Source organism: Mobula hypostoma, chromosome 1, assembly GCF_963921235.1.
Source record: "Mobula hypostoma chromosome 1, sMobHyp1.1, whole genome shotgun sequence".
NCBI classification, from domain to species: domain Eukaryota; kingdom Metazoa; phylum Chordata; class Chondrichthyes; order Myliobatiformes; family Myliobatidae; genus Mobula; species Mobula hypostoma.
In genome coordinates, this window is record NC_086097.1 from 145,697,235 (window position 1) to 145,713,900 (window position 16,666).

General features: G+C 39.9%; 1 protein-coding gene across 3 annotated transcripts in view; it reads right to left on the reverse strand.

Moving 5' to 3' along the window:
• Positions 1-15,751, reverse strand: part of ptpn23a (protein tyrosine phosphatase, non-receptor type 23, a) — a 98,115-nt gene extending 82,364 nt beyond the window's left edge. For all 3 annotated transcript variants that reach the window (XM_063057460.1, XM_063057451.1, XM_063057445.1), the window contains exon 1: positions 15,662-15,751. In XM_063057460.1, coding sequence (XP_062913530.1) covers positions 15,662-15,745 — 84 coding nt within the window. In that variant the 5' untranslated portion in view covers positions 15,746-15,751. The remainder of the gene's footprint in view (positions 1-15,661) is intronic.
• Between the last annotated feature and the right edge of the window lie 915 nt (positions 15,752-16,666).

Here is a 16,666-nt window from a genome sequence, read left to right on the forward strand (position 1 = left end):
GGATTCTTATTCTGCCAAATAAATGAAGAAATTTTAGAGTCGACTTTATCAAAAAAAGATTTAGGAACGAAAATTGGTAATGCCTGAAACACATATAAAAATTTTGGCAAAAAAAACATCTTAACTGCATTAATACGACCAATCAAAGTTAAATATAAGGGAAACCATTTAGATGAAAGTTGAGTAATATGGTCTATTAATGGTAAAAAGTTAGTCTTAAATAAATCTTTATGTTTACAAGTAATTTTAATCCCAAGATATGAAAGGTAATTATTAATCAATTTAAATGGAAATTTATAATATAAGGGAAGATGTTTATTAATCGGAAAAAGTTCACTCTTACTAAGATTTAATTCATAACCTGAGAAAAGACCAAATTGCGCTAATAACTCTAAAACAGCAGGAATAGATCTCTCAGGATTAGAAATATATAAAAGTAAATCATCAGCATAGAGTGATAATTTATGGGACTTTAATCCCCGAGTTATCCCAGTAATATTTGAAGATTCTCGAATAGCAATTGCAAGAGGTTCTAATGCAATATCAAATAATAGGGGACTAAGAGGACAGCCTTGTCGAGTACCACGAAAGAGAGGAAAAAAAGGTGAATTTAAAGAGTTAGTACGAACCGAGGCTACAGGGGAGTGATATAACAGTTTAATCCAGGATATAAATTTCAAGCTAAAATTAAACATTTCAAGCACCTTAAATAAATAAGGCCATTCTACTCTATCAAAAGCTTTCTCGGCATCTAAAGAAATAACACACTCAGGAACATTTTGTGAGGGAGTATAAACGATATTTAACAATGTACGAATATTATAAAAAGAGTAACGACCTTTAATAAAACCCGTTTGGTCTTCCGAAATAATAGAAGGAAGTACTTTTTCTAGTCTATTTGCTAATAACTTAGAAAAAACTTTAGAATCAACATTTAATAAAGATATTGGTCTATAAGATGCACATTGAGCAGGGTCTTTATCCTTCTTTAGTATTAAAGAAATTGATGCTCTATTAAAAGATTCCGGAAGTTTACCAAGTTTCAAAGAAGCCTCAAAAACTTTATAGAGCCAAGGAATCAATAAAGAAGCAAAACATTTATAAAATTCAACGGTAAACCCATCAGGGCCAGGAGCTTTCCCCAGATTCATAGAAAAAATAACATTCTTAATCTCATCCATTGTAATGGAAGTATCTAATAAAGAAGACATATCCTGTGAAATCTGAGGGAAGTCTAACTTATCTAAAAAATCATTCATATATTTAGAATCTCGAGGAGACTCTGATTGATATAAAGAAGAATAAAAATCACAAAAGGTTTGATTAATCCCCACATGATCCAATATCAATCGATCATTTTGGTTATAAATCTGATTGATTTGAGATTTAACATAATTAGATTTCAATTGATTAGCCAGCAGCTTGCCAATTTTATCACTGTGAACATAAAAATCACTTCTTGTTTTCTTTAATTGGTTTACAATCGAGGACGAGAGTAGTAAACTGTGTTCCATTTGAAGTTCAGTTCTTTGTTTGTATAGCTCCTCAGAAGGAGCCATAACATATTTCTTATCAATTTCTTTAATCTTGTCCACAATTGCCATCTCCTCCTGCTTCTGTTTCTTCCTCAAAGCAACGGAATACGAAATAATCTGACCCCGAATATAGGCTTTAAAAGTGTCCCAAAGAGTGTTAACCGAAATATCTTCTGTATGGTTAATTGTAAAAAAAAAGCTCAATCTGTTCATTCATAAAATTAACAAAGTCCGAGTCCTGAAGCAACAGCGAATTAAAACGCCATTGTCTATTGTTTGGTATATTGGCCATAATTTTAATAGAAAGCTTAAGTGGAGTATGATCCGAAATGGTTATAGAATCATAATCACATTTAATCACTGAAGGAATGAGACGAGAATCAATAAAAAAATAATCAATTCTTGAATAGGAATGATGAACATGTGAAAAAAAGGAAAAATCTTTTTCCTGAGGATGCAGAAAACGCCAAATGTCTGTCGACCCAGAATCAGAAAGGAAAAAATTAATCAAATTTGCAGATTTATTAGGTAAAGTCCGTAAAGGAGCCGAACGGTCCAAAGCTGGAGATAAACAGGTATTAAGATCTCCGCCCCAAATCAATGAAAACTCGTTCAAATTCGGAAACTGATCAAACAATGATTTATAAAATTCCGGACAATCCATATTAGGAGCATAAACATTAACCAAAACTACTTTTTTATTAAATAGTAAACCACTAACCAATAAAAATCTACCATTCGGATCAGAGATAATATCCTGTTGTATAAAAGTAACTGAGGAATCTATAAAAATAGAGACGCCTCGAATCTTAGCATTGGAGTTCGAATGAAATTGTTGTCCCTTCCAGAATTTGAAAAAACGTAGTCTGTCCCCCCTCCGTACATGGGTCTCTTGTAAAAATAAAATTTGTACTTTAAGTCTCCGGAACACTTTAAAAACTTTTTTTCTTTTAATAGGATGATTAAGACCATTAGTATTCCAGGAGACAAAATTAATAATAGACTCCATAAATCCTAAAGTCAACCCACAACAAGGAGGATTGACAATAGGCGCGACCCACAAACCCGGAGAGGAAACAGAACATACAAAAGATACCGGGGAAAAGGACGCAACCAGTACTTCAATAATGTATATAGCCCAAAGAAAAACAAACTAAAACGTGAAGCCCCTCCCACCACCCCCCACCCCAAGACCCCAAGGCAAAATCTAAAGCAGACCCGCCAGAAAGAAGCAAGCGCTAAAACTACCCCCATGACTTCCGGTATACGCTCCCTAAAAAAAAGGTATAAATATGAAAAGGATCAGCTAATTGTAAAACAGTAAAAAAATAAGTAAAAAAAAGTTAGCTCAATTAGAATACACACAGAACAGAACAAAAGCCGGAAAATATATATTAAAAAAAACCACAATAAACCTCAAACTCATGAATAGACACAGCAACAAAAAAAAATAGGATTATTAACATAAAGTGATTATAAAAAGCAAAACAGAATAAAATTTTAAAAAAACTACAAAATTTAAGGCCGCACAGGAAATACGTAAGATGACAAAAGGGAAGTAACCACCCAGAATCCCCTGGGAAAAGAAAGAAATGACGCAGTTAAAAAGAAAGTTTAGCAGCCATATTAAGAAATCAAAAGTAAACTTTTCTGCCCAAATAGGGCACAGAAAAGTTAAAACCAACCAATTCACAGCCTCCGATCAACGGAGAAAATTTAAAAAAAGGCAATTAAGATGTTGAAGATGAAAGTTGATCCAGATAACTCTGGGCATCCGATGGAGAATCAAAAAAACGAAGGGCTCCATCTAACATGCGAATCCTTAGACGTGCAGGGTACAGCAGCGCTGGTCTTAAATCCATCTTATAGAATTCCGACATCACGGATCTGTAACGGACCCGTTGGTCCCAGATTGGTTTACTGAAATCTTCCACGAATCGGAACTTAAGATCCGAAAAATCAATGAAACCTTTAGATCGAGCGAATCGAAACAGTCTCTCCTTGTCTTGAAAGTAATGAAAACGTAAGATAACATGCCTAGGTCTATCTGACCTAGACGAGTATGATGGGATTCTGTGAACACGATCCAGTAGCGGTGGTTGGTCAGGAAATACAGTAGGGAATGCATCTTTTAAAAGTTGAGAGAAATATTTCATAGGGTTGTTAGCTTCAACGGCTTCCCTCACGCCAATCATTCGTAAATTCTGCCGTTGCATTCTAGATTCCAAGTCAGAGTTTTTAAAAGTCAAAAAGTCAAGTTTCTTCTTCATTACATTAATTGTTTCTTCGATTTTCCCCATCTTAAGCTCACTTTGTTGCGCGAATTTTTGAAGATCAGATATAGCCGACTGATGTTCCGCAATACATGTTTGCATCTTATCAATTAAATCGGCAATTTTCTGGAAATTAGTTGAGATTTCCGTATGAATCAGGTCTTTAACAAAGCCTGCAATTTCCGTACGAATCATCTCCCTAACAGAGGTTGAAATTTCCCTCTGAATTAACTCCGATATCGCTTTCAAAGTCACCGGTGATTCAGTCGGAGGGAGATCCGTAGCTTTCGGTTTAACCGGAGGTTTACCATCCTTGCCGTTTTTCCCGTTCTTAGACATAGCAGATCTAAGTATCATCCAATTGTCAGAGAATTCAGTTTAATTCAAAGTATTGTAAAAATTGATGCCTTAATGGTTAATTAAAGTATAGCTGACCATAGAGAAAAAAAAACTCAGAGGTAATGGAGCGAGTCAAGAACGCGACTTCACTCCATGAGCGCTACCGGAAGTCTCGCCAAGCTACTCCAATTTTCCTAAGAATATGAAAAATCTTCAATATATAAATATCACTAATAAAACTGAAATTCATTCTGATTAATTAACAACCAGGCTATTCTCAGTCATCACAAAAAGTAATGGAAGATGTTACCTAGAGAACTCCAAATTATGAGCATTAAAAATAAAGCACTTACTTGCCAGCGATTTGCCAACACTCAGCTTGAGTTTTGGCAGAAGCACTCAATTACAGACCATAGAGCAATCTTGTTCCCAGTATGTACATTGTGTTACGTACCCCGTAACTGGGTTGCCAAACCAGCAGAAATGGATCACTCAGTTGGAGTCTGGATTACTAGAACTAAGAAAGTTTTATTAAAGAAACAAGCAACACAGTATTCTAATCAAAAGGATAATAAATGCAACAGTTCAGCAATGATAAACACACATGTACACAGAATTAAGGTAACAGGATCAATCAAGCTCTATCGTTGTCAAGGGGTAAATGACCAGTTTCAAAGTGACGCAAAGTTCAGTTCAATTTAGTTCAGTTCAGTTCACAGTAATCGCTGCCGTGGGAGATGGACAGTGGGGGGAAGGAGAGAGAGAGCAAAACGAATGAATATTCAAACGGCTTCCACACAGACCTTCGCAGTCAGCTTTTGGGCGAGTCCTTTGTGATGTCATCTGAGGTCACCGACCGTGACCCCCTCCGTTGCCAGATACGATCGTTTCTCTGCGGTGAACCTGGCACCCAGGCAATGTTGGACACCACCAGGTTCCCGCCAATCGTGCCTTTCCACCCTGTGCGTCTATGGCTTGTCCCACGACCAGCCGTCCAAAATTTCCCACCGACTTGTGAGAGACGCACCACTTCCAGGGTCTCGTTACCTCGGGGTGTCATGTGTGTCCTGCCTTAGCGAACCTGTCCCTTTTTATCCCCCTGCTGGGGTATCGCCTGTCCATCACTTCAAACAGTTCAGGGTTCAAAGGGTGAGCCGATCTTGACAGCTCTCCTTCCGTTAGACTCTCCCGTCCCTTCATTAACATCTCCAAATGCTGCTCCATTGTTTTCCTTATCTCTCTCTCTCTCTCTCTCCTGAAGACAGGTGGCAGACCAACTGCTGATCCCACTGGTGCCAGCACAGGACAGCTAACATCTTAATCTATGTGTATTCTCGTCACAATTGGCATGCAAAAGTTTGGGCACCCCTGGTCAAAATTTCTGTTACTGTGAATAGTTGAGTGAGTAGAAGATGAACTGATCTCCAAAAGTCATAAAGTTAAAGATGAAAAATTCCTTTCAACATCTTAAGCAAGATTATTGTACTGGTGACCCCCATTTTCTGAACGTTTGCTTTACGACACCGCGCTGTTACGAAAGACCTACGTTAGTTACTTGTTTTCGCTAACAGGTGTTTTCACTGTTACAAAAAAAGGCAGCGTGCACCCGAACAGTCAAGCTCCTCCCCAGAACTGCATTCTAGCCACCATTGCTTAAATACATGTTTTATCTCAATTTATTTTGTGCATCCGTTAGCAAGATGAGTTCTAAGGTACCGGAAAAGCCTAAAAGAGCTCGTAAGGGTGTTACACTTAGCGTAAAACTGGACATAATTAAGCGTTTCGATCGTGGTGAACGAAGTAAGGACATTGTCTGCGCGTTGATCTTGCCTGCATCCACCATTCGCACAATTTATATACAGACAGAAAGAATTTTGAAAGCTGCCAATGTTGCTGTTGGTTCTGATCGTAGCAAAGTGGTCTCTCTTAGTTGGCATCCAATAGTGGATAAAATGGAAAGTCTATTGCTTGAGTGGATTGATGGGTGTACAAAGCGTGGTGTTCCATTAAGTTTTCTTATACTTAAGGAGAAATCAGTCAGTCTTTTTAATAAGCTGAAACAGAAAGCACTGGATGATACAAACATAGAAAATAGGTGCAGGAGTAGGCCATTCGTCCCTTCGAGCCTGCACCACCATTTAGTATGATCATGGCTGATCATCCAACTCAGAACCCTGTACCAGCCTTCCCCCCATACCCCCGATCCCTTTAGCCACAAGGGCCATATCTAACTCCCTCTTAAATATAGCCAATGAACTGGCCTCAACTGTTTCCTGTGGCAGAGAATTCCACAGATTCACCACTCTCTGTGTGAAGAAGTTTTTCCTCATCTCAGTCCTAAAAGGCTTCCCCTTTATCCTCAAACTGTGACCCCTCGTTCTGGACTTCCCCAACATCAGGAACAATCTTCCTGCATCTAGCCTGTCCAATCCCTTTAGGATTTTACATGTTTCAATAAGATCCCCCCTCAATCTTCTAAATTCCAACGAGTACAAGCCTAGTCGATCCAGTCTTTCATCATATGAAAGTCCTGCCATCCCAGGAATCAATCTGGTGAACCTTCTTTGTACTCCCTCTATGGCAAGGATGTCTTTCCTCAGATTAGGGGACCAAAACTGTACACAATACTCCAGGTGTGGTCTCACCAAGGCCTTGTACAAATGCAGTAGTACCTCCCTGCTCCTGTACTCGAATCCTCTTGCTATGAATGCCAGCATACCATTCGCCTTTTTCACCGCCTGCTGTACCTGCATGCCCACTTTCAATGACTGGTGTATAATGACACCCAGGTCTCCTTGCACCTTCTCTTTTCCTAATCAGCCACCATTCAGATAATAATCCGTTTTCCTGTTTTTGCCACCAAAGTGGATAACCTCACATTTATCCACATTAAATTGCATCTGCCATGAATTTGCCCACTCACCTAACCTATCCAAGTCACCCTGCATCCTCTTAGCATCCTCCTCACAGCTAACACTGCTGCCCAGCTTCATGTCATCTGCAAATTTGGAGATGCTGCATTTAATTCCCTCATCCAGGTCATTAATATATCTTGTAAACAACTGGGGTCCCAGCACTGAGCCTTGCGGTACCCCACTAGTCACCGCCTGCCATTCTGAAAAGGTCCCGTTTATTCCCACTCTTTGCTTCCTATCTGCCAACCAATTCTCTATCCACATCAATACCTTACCCCCAATACCGTGTGCTTTAAGTTTGCACACTAATCCCCTGTGTGGGACCTTGTCAAAAGCCTTTTGAAAATCCAAATATACCACATCCACTGGTTCTCCCCTATCCACTCTACTAGTTACATCCTCAAAAAATTCTATGAGATTCGTAAGACATGATTTTCCTTTCACAAATCCATGCTTTGTCCAATGATTTCACCACTTTCCAAATGTGCTGTTATCACATCTTTGATAACTGACTCTAGCATTTTCCCCACCACCGATGTCAGGCTAACCAGTCTATAATTCCCCGGTTTCTCTCTCCTTCCTTTTTTAAAAAGTGGGGGTTACCTTAGCCACCCTCCAATCCTCAGGAACTAGTCCAGAATCTAAAGAGTTTTGAAAAATTATCACTAATGCATCCACTATTTCTTGGGCTACTTCCTTAAGCACTCTGGATGCAGACCATCTGGCCCTGGGGATTTATCCGCCTTTAATCCCTTCAATTTGCCTAACACCACTTCCCTACTAACATGCATTTCCCTCAGTTCCTCCATCTCACTGGACCCTCTGTCCCCTACTATTTCCAGAAGATTATTTATGTCCTCCTTAGTGAAGACAGAACCAAAGTATTTATTCAATTGGTCTGCCATGTCCTTGCTCCCCATAATCAATTCACCTGTTTCTGTCTGTAGGGGACCTACATTTGTCTTAACCAATCTTTTTCTTTTCACACATCTATAAAAGCTTTTACAGTCAGTTTTTATGTTCCCTGCCAGTTTTCTCTCATAATCTTTTTTCCCTTTCCTAATTAAGCCCTTTGTCCTCCTCTGCTGGACTCTGAATTTCTCCCAGTCCTCAGGTGAGCCACTTTCTCTGGCTAATTTGTATGCTTCTTCTTTGCAATTGACACTCTCCCTTGTCAGCCACGGGTGCACTACCTTCCTTGATTTATTCTTTTGCCAAACTGGGATGAACAATTGTTGTAGTTCATCCATGCGATCTTTAAATGCTTGCCATTGCATATCCACTGTCAACCCTTTAAGTGTCATTTGCCAGTCTATCTTAGCTAATTCACGTCTCATACCTTCAAAGTTACCCTTCTTTAAGTTCGGAACCTTTGTTTCTGAATTAACTATGTTACTCTCCATCTTAATAAAGAATTCCACCATATTATGGTGTGTCGAAAGTGTTGCGAAAGTGGAATTTAAAAGTGGTCATGGGTGGTTTGATCGGTTTCTGAGGCGAGGGCAGCTTCATAGTTTAATGCTTACCAGAGAGTGCGCTTCGGCTGATACTGAAGCTGCCAAAAAGTTCCCAGCAGAACTGAAGAAAATAATTACAGAAAGTGGTTATTCCGATAAGCAAGTGTTTAACTGTGATGAAACTGCAATTTATTGGAAAAAATTGCCCAGCAAGACATTTACTTCGATAGAAGAAAAGCAGGCTAAGGGACACAAGGCATCAAAGGACAGGTTTACCCTCATGCCTAATATTAACGTCACTGGTGATGCAGTCCTTAAGCCTCTACTAGCGTACCGTTCAGAAACTTCGAGGGCACCTAAAGGCATCGATAAGAAAACACTTCCCGTTGTGTTCCGTTCACATCCAAGTGGTTGGAATACCCAAGTGCTTTTTTCTGAGTACATGAGTGGATACGTTAGCCCTTTTGTTGAAAAATACTGTAGAGACAATAACCTCGATAATAGGTGTCTTGTGATTGTCAATAATTGTCCACCTGGCATTACCGAGTATGGCAGTTAACATTCGTGTTGCGTTCTCACCGCCAAATACGACATCAATGCTGCAGCCATGCGACCAAGGCCTAATAGCCACAATTAAGGCTTACTATAGGTAAAATGTGATGTGTTTTATTGTAAGTACCATTGACAGAGAGGGCAACTCCGAAGTGTCTTTACAAGAGGTCTGGAAAAAATGCAATATAAAATTGGCAATCGCCAACATTGGAGATGCTCTCGATAGGCTAACAGTCTCGATGAGAAATGGCGTTTGGAAGAAACGGTGTCCCGAAGCAGTGAATGACTTCAAAGGCTTCGAACCATCAACAACAAATATGGCAATAGTGAGTTTGGCTACTGTACATATATTATTTCTACAAACGTACTTTACATAGGCTGTGTATTTTCATGTCTTATTTGGTATGATTTGGCAGCTTCATAGCTTAAAGGTTACTGGAGAGTGTTTCTGCCCAGAGCGCTTGCGCTGAGAGTGCTGCCATGAGATTTTTGCTGAGCTAGACAGTGCAGAAAAGTATTTCTACTTTATATAGGCTGTGTATTTATCATATCATTCCTGCTTTTACTATATGTTACTGTTATTTTAGGTTTTATGTGTTATTTGGCATGATTTTGCAGGTTATTTTTTGGGTCTAGGAACGCTCAAAAATTTTTCCCATATTAATAAATGGTAATTGCTGATTCACTTTACCACATTCTGGCTTACAAACCATTTCACAGGAACGCTCTACCTTCGGATCACGGGGGAAACCTGTATTATTTTTGTTTTGTACAATTTTAGAGTGAAGGGAAAGGAGCACCAGGCAAAAGTTTGGGCACCCCAAGAGATTTGAGCTCTCAGATAACTTCTACCAAGGTCTCAGACCTTAATTAGCTTGTTAGGGCTATGGCTTGTTCACAGTCATCGTTAGGAAAGGCCAGGTGATGCAAATTTCAAAGCTTTATAAATACCCTGACTCCTCAAACCTTGTCCCAACAATCAGCAGCCATGGGCTCCTCTAAGCAGCTGCCTCGCACTCTGAAAATTAAAATAAATGATGTCCACAAAGCAAGAGAAGGCTATAAAAAGACAGCAAAGCGTTTTCAGGTAGCCGTTTCCTCAGTTCGTAATGTAATTAAGAAATGGCAGTTAACAGGAATGGTGAAGGTCAAGCTGAGGTCTGGAAGGTCGAGAAAACTTTCCGAGAGAACTGCTCGTAGGATTGCTAGAAAGGCAGATCAAAACCCCCGTTTGACTGCAAAAGACCTTCAGGAAGATTTAGCAGACTCTGGAGTGGTGGTGCACTGTTCTACTGTGCAGTGACACCCGCACAAATATGACTTTCATGGAAGAGTCATCAGAAGAAAACCTTTCCTGCGTCCTCACCACAAGATTCAGCATCAGAAGTTTGCAAAGGAACATCTAAACAAGCCTGATGCATTTTGGAAACAAACCCTGTGGGCTGAAGAAGCTAGAATAGAACTTTTTGGCCGCAATGAGCAAAGGTATGTTTGAAGAAAAAAGGGTGCAGAATTTCATGGAAAGAACACCTCTCCAACTGTTAAGCACGGGGGTGGATCGATCATGCTTTGGGCTTGTGTTGCAGCCAGTGGCACAGGGAACATTTCACTGGTAGAGGGAAGAATGAATTCAATTAAATACCAGCAAATTCTGGAAGCAAACATCACACCGTCTGTAAAAAAGCTGAAGATAAAAAGAGGATGGCTTCTACAATAGGATAATGATCCTAAACACAACTCAAAATCCACAATGGACTACCTCAAGAGGTGCAAGCTGAAGGTTTTGCCGTGGCCCTCACAGTCCCTCGACCTAAACATCATCGAAAATCTGTGAATAGACCTCAAAAGTGCATGCAAGACGGTCCAAGAATCTCACAGAACTAGAAGTCTTTTGCAAGGAAGAATGGGCAAAACCCCCCAAACAAGAACTGAAAGACTCTTAGCTAGCTACAAAAAGCATTTACAAGCTGTCATACTGGCCAAAGGGGGTGTTACTAAGTACTGACCATGCAGGGTGCCCAAACTTTTGCTTCGGGCCCTTTTCCTTCTTTTGTTATTTTGAAACTGTAAAAGATGGAAATAAAAAAGTAATCTTGCTTAAAATATTAAGAAGTGTGTCATCTTTACCTTTATGCCTTTTGGAAATCAGGTCATTTTTACTCACTTAGCTATTCACAGTAACAGAAATTTTGACCAGGGTGCCCAAACTTTCGCATGTCACTGTACCAATGAGCTGAAACACAGATGTATAGAGAGAGTGACTGCCTGTGACCAAGAGTGTTCTCAGGGAACCCTGATAAAACTGAAATCAATGAACATTAAAAGGTTCTACTGATTCAAATCATACGTGCAAAAGGAAAAGTGCTGTGGAAGTCGATCATCTGAATCCCAGAACATTGCTGCTAAATCTGTTCAGTCAGATCTCAGTCTCAATGATCTACTGTTGCTTTATCAATAAAGTCCCCTTCAATTCCATTCATAGTCATAGATCACTACAACACAATACAGAAATAGGCCTTCTGGCCCATCTAGTTCATGTCAAACTTATTTTCCTGAGGTACAGGATACTGAAGACACACAATGTTTCAGGAACAGCTTCTTCCTCTCTGCCATCAGATTTCTGAATGGACAATGAACCCATTAACACTACCTCACTTTTTTTGCTCTCTTTTTGCACAATTTGATTTTATATACCTTATTGTAATTTATATATTTTTTAAATTATGTTCTGCTGCCCCCCCAAAAAATGATGACAAATCCCAATGACATTAAACCCGATTCTGATCCTGCCAAGTCCCACTAACCTGCACCTGGACCATACCCCTCCATACTCCTCCCATCCATGTACGTATCCAAATTGCTCTGAAATGTTAAAATTTAAACCACATCCACCACTTCAGCTGACAGCTTGTTCCACACTCTCACCACACTCTGAGTAAAGAAGTTTCCCCATGATTTCTCAGAAAATAGTTTCCATCTTCATATAGCAAGAAATATACAGCACTGAAGCAAAGGCTGGCATTGACAAGAAAGTTACACGCCCCACTAGTGCCTGTAATGGCTTACTCCAAGAGGACAGCACACCACCTAAGCTTGCAGTCAAATAAAATACCATCTCAGAGTCCCACCATCAACATTTTAAGGGCCCACAATGGCAATTTCAATTGGACCAGTCACATAAATACCCGCGCTGCAAGAACTGACCACTGGTAACTCATCACCTAAGCGCACCAAATCATTTTCATAAACCATAGGTTTGAAGTGCTCCGAAATTCTCTCCAGTTACCGGCAGTACAGACGAGGAAGATAGCTGCCAGCATCCAGAACAAAGCAGCCTACTTTGACTGATACTTCACCCCTCATTGACATACCGTGTGTTAAATGCAGTTTTATCATGGTTAATGACAGAAATTACTAAGGATGATCCAACAGATGCAGAGGTTATGTCTCAAACATTACAGTAGCATAAAATTGGGGCAATGAGCTTGCAGGAAAGAGGTAAAGAAAGCCCCAAGACAAAGTCTAATGTACAAGCTTTAAACTGACAATGAAACACTCCATGTAGACTAGAGTTCAATATTTAGCAAACTAGAAAAGATATGACATTTAAATTTTGCAGATGTGTTCTTTAATAAAATTTACATTAAAACTTTCAGAAATGCAGAAAACAATTTCTTATCATCATCCATGTGGAATCTGATTAATTGTGCCATTAATTAGGGCAGTCACTCATCTTGGAAACTCTTAAAGGACAAAAAGTAATCGAGAAAACAGCTGGATCTCCATTCATTTAGTTAGGACAATATGCTGTTTAATTAGGACAAGGGACTATTGCCAGTTTCTGACTGGCATCAGTTGCTCACACTTGTGCGGCCATTAGACACTACACCCTGGTTAGAGCAAAGAATTTTTAAATAGTGTCAGTTGTGTGTGTTTTTGTCACTGATAGCTGGTGAAAAATAACCAGTAAGATAATTCAGAACTGTTTTGCTCACTGTGGTTTCAAGTATTCAGGCTTAGAATTGTCAGATACGACCAGGGTTGAAAATGAAACAATTTCATTACTTCAACAAATTAGGAACTACAAAGAATTTGAAGGTATCAACAAACATTCTTCCATTGTAACATTCAAGATAATTGCAAAGCAAGCATGACAGCACCTCCACTTCCTCAGGAGTCTGCAGAGATTCCACATGTCATCAAAAGCATTGGCAAACTTCTGTAGACGTGTGGTGGGAAGTGTGCTGACTGCCTGCATTACGGCCTGGTACGGCAACACCAAATCCTGCAAAATGTAGTGAATTCAGCCCGGAACATCACAGGTTTAGGCCTCCCAACCACTGAGCACATCTACATGAAACATTGCCGTAGAAAAGCAGCATCAATTATCAAAGATCCTCACTAACCAGGCCAGGCTCTATTCTTGCTGCTGCCATCAGGTAGAAGGTACAAGTGCCTCAGGACTCGCACCACCAGCTTCAAGAACAGTTACTACCCCTCAACCGTCAGACTCCTCAGCAACACTCATTCTATTTCTGGTATTCTCACATCCATGGTCTCACTTTAAGGATTCTATCTTGTTATTTCACATTCATTACTTATTGCTATTTATATTTGCATTGGTTGTTCATTGATCTTGTTTACAGTTACTGTTCTATAAGTTTACCAAGTATGCCCTCAGGACAAAGAATCTCAGGGCTGTTTGTGGTGACATGCATGTTCTCTGATAATAAATTTTACTTCGAACTTTGGAAATGAAGATTTGGAGGATGCAATCATCGAAAGCATCGTATAAAGGCAGTCCATTGTCTGCACTATGTGGCTACAATGATTTTATTCATTTACAATCACAGCAGCACACAATGAATTCCTCCATCTATAACTATTATGAACTAATACACAGCTTTTATAGTATTGAGGTAGTATTGGTAGTTTTCTAATTTGCTGTTTTTTTGTTTATTTAAATTTAAATACATAATGTTACTCTACTAAATGGTAGCTTGTCTTTTTTTTATGCCTTTTAAACTATTTCCGTGAAACTTGTTGCCCCCAGAATCCACTGTACTCTAAATTGTCATTTATCAGTTTTTAAGCACAATTTTGCTTTACTTACTTGTTGTAACTTACATTAGGTAGCAGTTCCATTATATCCAAAAGGGTGGAAATAAGGTTTATTTTAATGCAATATATCAGACTTCAATTCTGATCAAGCAATGGGCATCAAGATTTATATTTTTAGATTCTTACAAATCCATTATTTTCTAAAATTCCAACCATTATCATAGATTGGCTTCTCAAAATAAAATGCACGTCTCAACCAAATTCAGGCAATATCAAATTTGATCACAATTCCAAAAAAAATGGATGTTGTTAACAGGGAAATAATACAAGGCAATCTTATTGAAACAAGTAAGAAAATTGGAAATATTGAAAAACCTACTTTCCAAAATGTAGCTAGATGCTATTAATTTACAAAGAATAATAGAAATTATACACAAAACATTATTTAAATACAAAATTATTTTGAGTATTAAACACAAAATGCCAGAGGAACTCAGCAAGTTAGGCAGCATCTGTGGAGGGGAATAAATAATTGATGTTTTAGTCAAGACCCTTCATTAGGATCGGAAAGGAATGGGACAGAAGCCAGAATAAGGAGGAGGGAGGGGAAGGAGTGCAAACTGACAGGTGATGAGAAAGGTAAGTAGGTAGGTAGGTGGGTGGGTGGGTGTGGGTGTGGGAGAATATCAGAAGCTGGGAGGGGCTAAGTGGAAGCGATAAAAGGCTGAAGAAGGAACCTGAGAGGGGAGGACAGTGGACAATGAAAGAAAGGGAAGGATGAAGGGAAGTTTCTCCACCTTCCAGTGGCATCTCCCCCACATCACCTCTCTTTCTGTATTCCTCATTCTAGTTACCCTTTCATCCATTCTCTTCTCATCACCTGCCCATCACCTCTTTCTCGTTCTCCCTCCTCCTTCCCCTTCCATGATTTACTGCCCTTTCCTATCATAGCACATCTTCAACCCTTTATCACAACTATTCCCTCCCATCTTCTAACTTTATTCCCACTCCCCCACTCACCTTGCGCCTCGCCCAGCCTCGCCTATAACCTACCAGTTTGCACACCTTCCCACCCCTACTTTCTTATTCTGGCTTCTGACCCTGCCTTCCTTTCCAGACATGATAATGGGTGTCAGCCAGAAACGTTGACTATTCATATTCTTCTTTAAATTTTACCTGACTTGCTCCACCACTGTGCGCCTTGCTCAAGATTGACAGCATCTACAGAATCTCTTGTGTTTACGTGAATTACTTTGTTAAGATTGCTCAAATGATCGATAAAACGAGAATATAACGTAAGAAAATCAAGAGTTTGCCGTGAAGAGGAGTAAACTAAGTTCGGGAGATAAGAGTCTGATTCAGGAGTCACTGGGATTCAGCAGGAAGATCCCGAGGCCCGAATGTCACCAGCCTCCTCCCACCCAGCCCAGCTTGACCCGAATCTCTTGCATTATTAGTGCTTGAAATACTTTTACTCAGAAGAATGCCACTGAATATACTGTTTGTAATTCTCCTTTCTTATTATTTACCTGTCTGACAGCCGTCGCAAAGGCGAACTCCCCAGCTTCCTTCAAATCGAGCCAGATCATCGGCATCCGAGGCACGGCCTCCATGTTGAAAGGATGTAAACTGCGATTAACCGGAAGTCAGGTGCACAGCAACGGAAATTAGTAAGGAACATGCTGGAACTTGTAGTTTACATAACTGATACCCCGGCTTGCGCAATTAATTGTGGGTTTTTTTGGCCATTATTTTCACTGCCTTCTTTCTATGACTGCCTTTTTTGCAATAAATAAAAATGATAATTTCCGCTATAGTGACCATTTTGAGAATTATTAACTTAAATATTAAAATTGAATTGGCAGTTGATAGAAAAGTCGTCGAATTGAATTGACTTTATTTCTTACATCCTTCACATACATGAGGAGTAAAAATCTTCACGTGCCGTCCTCTGTCTAAATGTGCAATATGCAATCATAGCAATTTATAATAAATAGAGCATAGAAAAACACACAAATCAGCGTGTGTTAATCAGTCTGATGGCCTGTTGGAAGCAGCTGTCCCGGAGCCTGTTGGTCCTGGCTTTTATGCTGTGGTAGCATTTCCTGGATCATAACAGCTGGAACAGTTTGTGGTTGGGGTGACTCGGGTCCCCAATGATCCTTCGGGTCCTTTTCTCACACCTGAATCATGTTCACAACTACAGATGTGTTGGGTTGTCCGCACCACTCTCTGCAGAGTCCTGCAATTAAGGGAGGTACAGTTGCCATACCAGGTTGTGATGCAGCAGTAAGGATGCTCTCAATTGTGCCCCTGTAGAAAGTTCTTAGGATTTGGGAGCCCATACCAAACTTTCTCAACCGTCTGAGGTGAAAGAGGTGCTGTTGTGCCTTTTTCACCACACAGCTGATGTGTACAGACCACGTGAGGTCCTCGGTGATGTGCATTGTGAGGAACTTGAAGCTGCTTACCTTCTCAACCCCAGATCCATTGATGTCAGTAGGGGTTAGCCCGTCTCCATTCCTCCTGTAATC